The following is a 6,000-nucleotide window of genomic DNA, read 5'->3' as shown; positions in this document are numbered from 1 at the left end:
CTGCTGCTTCTCCAGCACACAACTTCCTGAAAAAACGATCACTTTGACTTGTTATCGACCTGATTCTGTGCGTATATAAAGGATTTTGTCTCTATATTTAAAAAATAACAATTTAATATCAGGCAATGAAATTCAAGAGCAGTGCAAATAACTTAAAGTTCTTTAAAAAGTATCTGATTTTTTTTTTTCTTTCAAATGCTGTTCTGGTAGCTAATAATGAGTGCGCTTAAGGGACTTCAGTAAATTTGCTGAACCTTCTCATCGTGCTTGGCATGGTTGCTAATTTTTCAAAGGCAAACATTTTTACAAAGCAAGTTAAGTCTCAGCCAAATTAATGGAGCTTTGGATTTATGGAGGCCCGCTTTTCTTTCTAATCCCTTGTTATTGTGCGGCAATAACAAATGATGAAATAACTCTGACATGTCTGGCTGCTGTTTTTCAAAAGCAGCGTTTTCCTGCATTTCAAACGCCAAACCACTCAGAGAAGGAGCGGCCTGCATCACGGAGATGAAAACGATAGCATTTTAATTAACTCCGTCTACAGCCTTGTCCACTGCACCCAATCGGATGCTTGTTCGCAGATGTAACAATTATAGGAAGATCATATTAACACAACAGAGACTGAGCATAAATCTTTCAGACGGTTTATATCAGCTCCAATGAATGCTTTGTTTTGCAAAACAAATCAATTGGGACATTAGAGGAACCGTTCTAAACATCATTAGAACGATTTGTTCTGTCTGTGTTTAAACCTAAAGCTGCTCTTCAAGAAGCCTAAACAATCTGACAAACTGCAAATGAAGCTGTTTAAACTTTATTCAAATGAATTATGGCTCACACTTGAAAATGATTTAAAAAGCATGTTTTTGGAGATAATTAGCTGATCGTTAGAAATCTATTTATACATAAATACGTCTTGTGATTTAATTACGAACAAATATTAAACAGCAAATCTGCTTTATAAATAATTATTAGATGTTTCATTATTATTAATAACAGTTAGCAGTCACATAATTCATTTTCCCGAGTTTCAAAATGTTTATTGTGAAAATGAGACTTCAATACTGTCAATTATTAATGCTCTTGCTTTAGTATTCATTTATTTATTCATTGTCATTTATATCAGAGATAATAAAAGCACTTAACCATCTTTCTCAGTCAATCCCCCCCTTTCACTTTTGATTGTTGTATCTTATGGGAAAGAGACAAAAAAACGCACTGTTGTTTCGAAATTATGCAACTCTTTTGTGCCAGCACAATTATTCTAGCATAACTGGCTTGGGAATATAAAGCAATTATTTCTGCTGGCTAATTATTCGTTTTCATAATAAAGGTAATTTTTCACACAGCAATTATAAGTGGAATCGATGCTTTGAATGAGATGTCGCTCTTTGGTTTTCTTTCTCTCCGGTCAGGTGAAGCGACAGTGTGCTTTAGTAAATGGGATTAACAGGCAGGCCCCTCTTAGGCACGTACGCCGTTGTCCTGGTAACCATTTTGATGCAGTCGATGATGGGGCACACGCTCAGGCAGAGAGTGCAGCCGGTGCAGCTGTCCATGATTACAGGAAGATGGGTCTCAGGGTCAAACTTAATAGCCTGCAAAAGAAGAGGAAGGGGAGGGAAAAAAAAGCTATTACATTAGAGCAATTATCGACTCTCCATAGGAGGATTTCCCCACTCTTGGGAGAGCTTTTCATGGAGGTAAAAAAAGCAACAGCAATGACAGCAACGAGCACAACAGTGCCGTTCTTCAAGGGAACTAGCTGGGCTCCTTCATTGTGCACCGGCTTTATTAATTTCAGACTGCATTTGGCTCTTTATGTTTTCCAAATGCGGGGCCAACGGCGGTGAATGAACTCTCCAATCGAGTGACCTCCAAAGACAACATTTAATCTGAAAACATTTGCTAGCTTACCATATTTCAGCAAATGAAATCCAGTAGTAATTGCTTTCCCGTAAATAGCATGCGCCATAATGAGTAATTATCTGATCTGTGCGTCTGTACCTGGTAGCCCGAGTCATTGCAGGTCATGTAGCACTTGCCACAGTTGATACACATCTCTGGATCGATGAGGGCCTGCACTTGTTCTGTGTTGTCCAGCTCCTGGTAGGCACCAATATGCTTCAGCGCCCTGGCAATCACGTCCTTTACATGGAGGAGAGGCAGGGATTAAAATGGCAAGAAAAACAGCCGTAGCGTCTCAAAGAAACAGTTTGAAAGGCAGCATTTCGTTCTTAAGTTAGCTTAATTAAATCTGCGCTGGAAGGAGCGGATTGGTTTTAATGTCTGACTGGTAGTTTGTGATCTCCTTTTCCTCCTAGAGATCCCTCACAGCATAATCACCTCGAGGAATAAAGCCTTTTAATGTTATGAGCAGCATCACTGCGTGTGCTACAAAGACAGCGTCAGATTACAGGAGGACAGGCTGCTGGAAGTCTATGGTAACCAAAACTGTTTGGTTCCCAGCATTATTCAAAATATCTTCTTTATGATCCACATGTTTGGAATAACATGCGGTTGAGTAAATAATGACAAGATTTTTGGGTATGTGCATTTGTGTACGTTTACGTATTGTATGTATTAGAGCTGTCAAATCAGCGTGTTAATGTAGGGTGATTAATTATTAAAAAGGAATGTGATGAAAAAAAGAATGCAATTAATCATATCCCCTGACCTGTACATCATTTTTAATTTAAACATGACGTGTTATAAAATGTGGCGCTGATACTGAAAAAACAGCAGGACACGATGCAGCAGTCATATGACATATATGCATGTGTACTTATGACAACAATTAAGTAATACAAAAATAAAGAATTAATAATCACTGAAACTAATTAATATATGTACACTACCGTTCAAAAGTTATGGCTAGGTAAGATGTTTTTGAGAAAAGTCTCTTATGTTCTCCAAGGCAGCATGATATTAAAGAAAAAATTTATATTCAATATGCGATACGATAATGCTTTAAGTGTGTAAAATCAACTTATATTTTATATTTAAATATATAAAATATTATAAAATATTAAATATTTAAATATTAAAAACTGAAAATGATATATACAAATATATACAGTGGGGAGTATTTGATACACTGCCGATTTTGCAGGTTTTCCTACTTACAAAGCATGCAGAGGTCTGTAATTTTTATCATAGGTACACTTAAACTGTGAGAGACAGAATCTAAAACAAAAATCCAGAAAATCACATTGTATGATTTTTAAATAATTAATTTGCATTTTATTGCATGACATAAGTATTTGATCACCTACCAAACAGTAAGAATTCCGGCTCTCACAGACCTGTTAGTTTTTCTTTAAGAAGCCCTCCTGTTCTCCACTCATTACCTGTATTAACTGCACCTGTTTGAACTCGCTACCTGTATAAAAGACACCTGTCCACACACTCAATCAAACAGACTCCAACCTCTCCACAATGGCCAAGACCAGAGAGCTGTGTAAGGACATCAGGGATAAAATTGTAGACCTGCACAAGGCTGGGATGGGCTACAGGACAATAGGCAAGCAGCTTGGTGAGAAGGCAACAACTGTTGGTGCAATTATTAGAAAATGGAAGAAGTTCAAGATGACGGTCAATCTCCCTCGGTCTGGGGCACCATGTAAGATCTCACCTCGTGGGGCATCAATGATCATGAGGAAGGTGAGGGATCAGCCCAGAACTACACAGCAGGACCTGGTCAATGACCTGAAGAGAGCTGGGACCACAGTCTCAAAGAAAACCATTAGTAACACACTACGCCGTCATGGATTAAAATCCTGCAGCGCACACAAGGTCCCCCTGCTCAAGCCAGCGCATGTCCAGGCCCGTCTGAAGTTTGCCAATGACCATCTGGATGATCCAGCGGAGGAATGGAAGAACGTCATGTGGTCTGATGAGACAAAAATAGAGCTTTTTGGTCTAAACTCCACTCGCCGTGTTTGGAGGAAGAAGAAGGATGAGTACAACCCCAAGAACACCATCCCAACCTGGAAGCATGGAGGTAGAAACATCATTCTTTGGGGATGCTTTTCTGCAAAGGGGACAGGATGACTGCACCGTATTGAGGGGAGGATGGATGGGGCCATGTATCGCGAGATCTTTGCCAACAACCTCCTTTCCTCAGTAAGAGCATTGAAGATGGGTCGTGGCTGGGTCTTCCAGCATGACAACGACCCGAAACACACAGCCAGGGCAGCTAAGGAGTGACTCCGTAAGAAGCATCTCAAGGCCCTGGAGTGGCCTAGCCAGTCTCCAGACCTGAACCCAATATAAAATCTTTGGAGGGAGCTGAAAGTCTGTATTGCCCAGCGACAGCCCCGAAACCTGAAGGAGCTGGAGAAGGTCTGTATGGAGGAGTGGGCCAAAATCCCTGCGGCAGTGTGTGCAACTGCAAACCTGGTCAAGAATTACAGGAAACGTATGATCTCTGTAATTGCAAACAAAGGTTTCTGTACCAAATATTATGTTCTGCTTTTCTGATGTATCAAATACTTATGTCATGCAATAAAATGCAAATTAATTACTTAAAAATCATACAATGTGATTTTCTGGATTTGTTTTAGATTGCATCACTCACAGTTGAAGAGTACCTATGATAAAAATTAAAGACCTCTACATGCTTTGTAAGTGGGAAAACCTGCAAAATCGGCAGTGTATCAAATACTTGTTCTCCCCACTGTATGTTTCACATTCCTTCTGGGAAAAGCATCACTACAACTTCTGAAAGTGAACAGTAGTGTTTTAGCATTACATAAAAAGTAATGTCACAAATCTGACAATGTCATTTTAACATCAATGTAAAAAAAACACAAAAAAAAACCATTTAAATACCAACTAAACTGAATAATCAAATGTAAAAATGAAACACTGCTTAGTCTTCACATGAATTAAATATACAGGGTGGGCCATTTATATGGATACACCGTAATAACATGGGAATGGTTGGTGATATTAAAGTCCTGTTTGTGGCACATTAGTATATATTAGTACACACCACCCATCTTGAGGAGTTTGCCCCCTCACATATACTAATGTGCCATAAACAGGACTTTAATATCACCAACCATTCCCATGTTATTACGGTGTATCCATATAAATGGCCCACCCTGTACATTGATTCATATTAAAGCTACAAAAGTTATTCAGTCAAGAGCAGTGAGTGGTTTTCTCTTTTTCTTTTGTTGTTTGACAGACAGCAGCAGGCTTACTGTATTAGGCTGCTGTCACTTTAAGACCTAATGCACGGATCCTATTGTCACACATCCAATTTCTTTCCCAACTGTTTACATTCACTTACACTTACATAACCGACTCCGTTTACATGAATACTCGCCAAGAAAGGCATTATGACATAACTGTAATTTGGGATTGCACGCTGTCTGAGAGGTGGTTTTTCGCAGCTTATTGCTCTTAATAACTCTATTTAACATTAATCAAGTCACACGTAAGTAACAATCACAAGCCCAGTCTATTCTCTGCTATAAGCGCCAACCGAAAAATTTGACTTTTCACAACTTTTTAAAGTAGCCTATTAAAATCATTCAGATATCGCAAGTCGTTGCAATATGTTCATTTGCGATATTTCTATAATTTAGATTTATCGTGTAGACCTAATATTGTAGCAGTAATATTGTGAAATATTTTTTTCAATTTAAAATAACTGCTTTCTATTTTCATATATTGTAAAATGTCATTTATTCCTGTCTTTATTACTCCAGTCTTCAGTGTCACATGATCCTTCAGAAATCAAATATGCTAATATGCTCAAGAAACATTTATTAGTATTATCGATGTTGAAAACATTTGTGCTGCTTAATATTTTTGTGGATACGGTAACAGTTTTTTCTTTTTTTTTTGATGAATAAGTTCACAATTTGAAACTGAAATTTATTGTAACATTTAGAAATGTCTTTACTGTCACTTTTGATCAATTAAATGCTTTTTTTAAATGTCAGTGTATACATACAACAGTAATCAATAGTAATATATTTGTGTATA

The 6,000-nt window shown here is 37.9% G+C and overlaps 1 protein-coding gene across 1 annotated transcript in view; it reads right to left on the bottom strand.

Moving 5' to 3' along the window:
• Positions 1 to 1,014: 1,014 nt before the first annotated feature.
• The window catches only part of dpydb (dihydropyrimidine dehydrogenase b), a 146,298-nt gene continuing 141,312 nt past the window's right edge, over positions 1,015 to 6,000 (bottom strand). Inside the window, exons 22-23 of the mRNA XM_084119557.1 lie at positions 2,008 to 2,148; positions 1,015 to 1,598 (exon numbers count right to left, since the gene is read on the bottom strand). Coding sequence (XP_083975683.1) covers positions 1,434 to 1,598; positions 2,008 to 2,148 — 306 coding nt within the window. The 3' untranslated portion in view covers positions 1,015 to 1,433. The remainder of the gene's footprint in view (positions 1,599 to 2,007; positions 2,149 to 6,000) is intronic.

The sequence above is a fragment of the Abramis brama genome (genome assembly GCF_963993115.1).
Source record: "Abramis brama genome assembly, chromosome: 7".
NCBI lineage: Eukaryota > Metazoa > Chordata > Actinopteri > Cypriniformes > Leuciscidae > Abramis > Abramis brama.
This window is presented reverse-complemented; position numbering and strand designations above follow the sequence as displayed.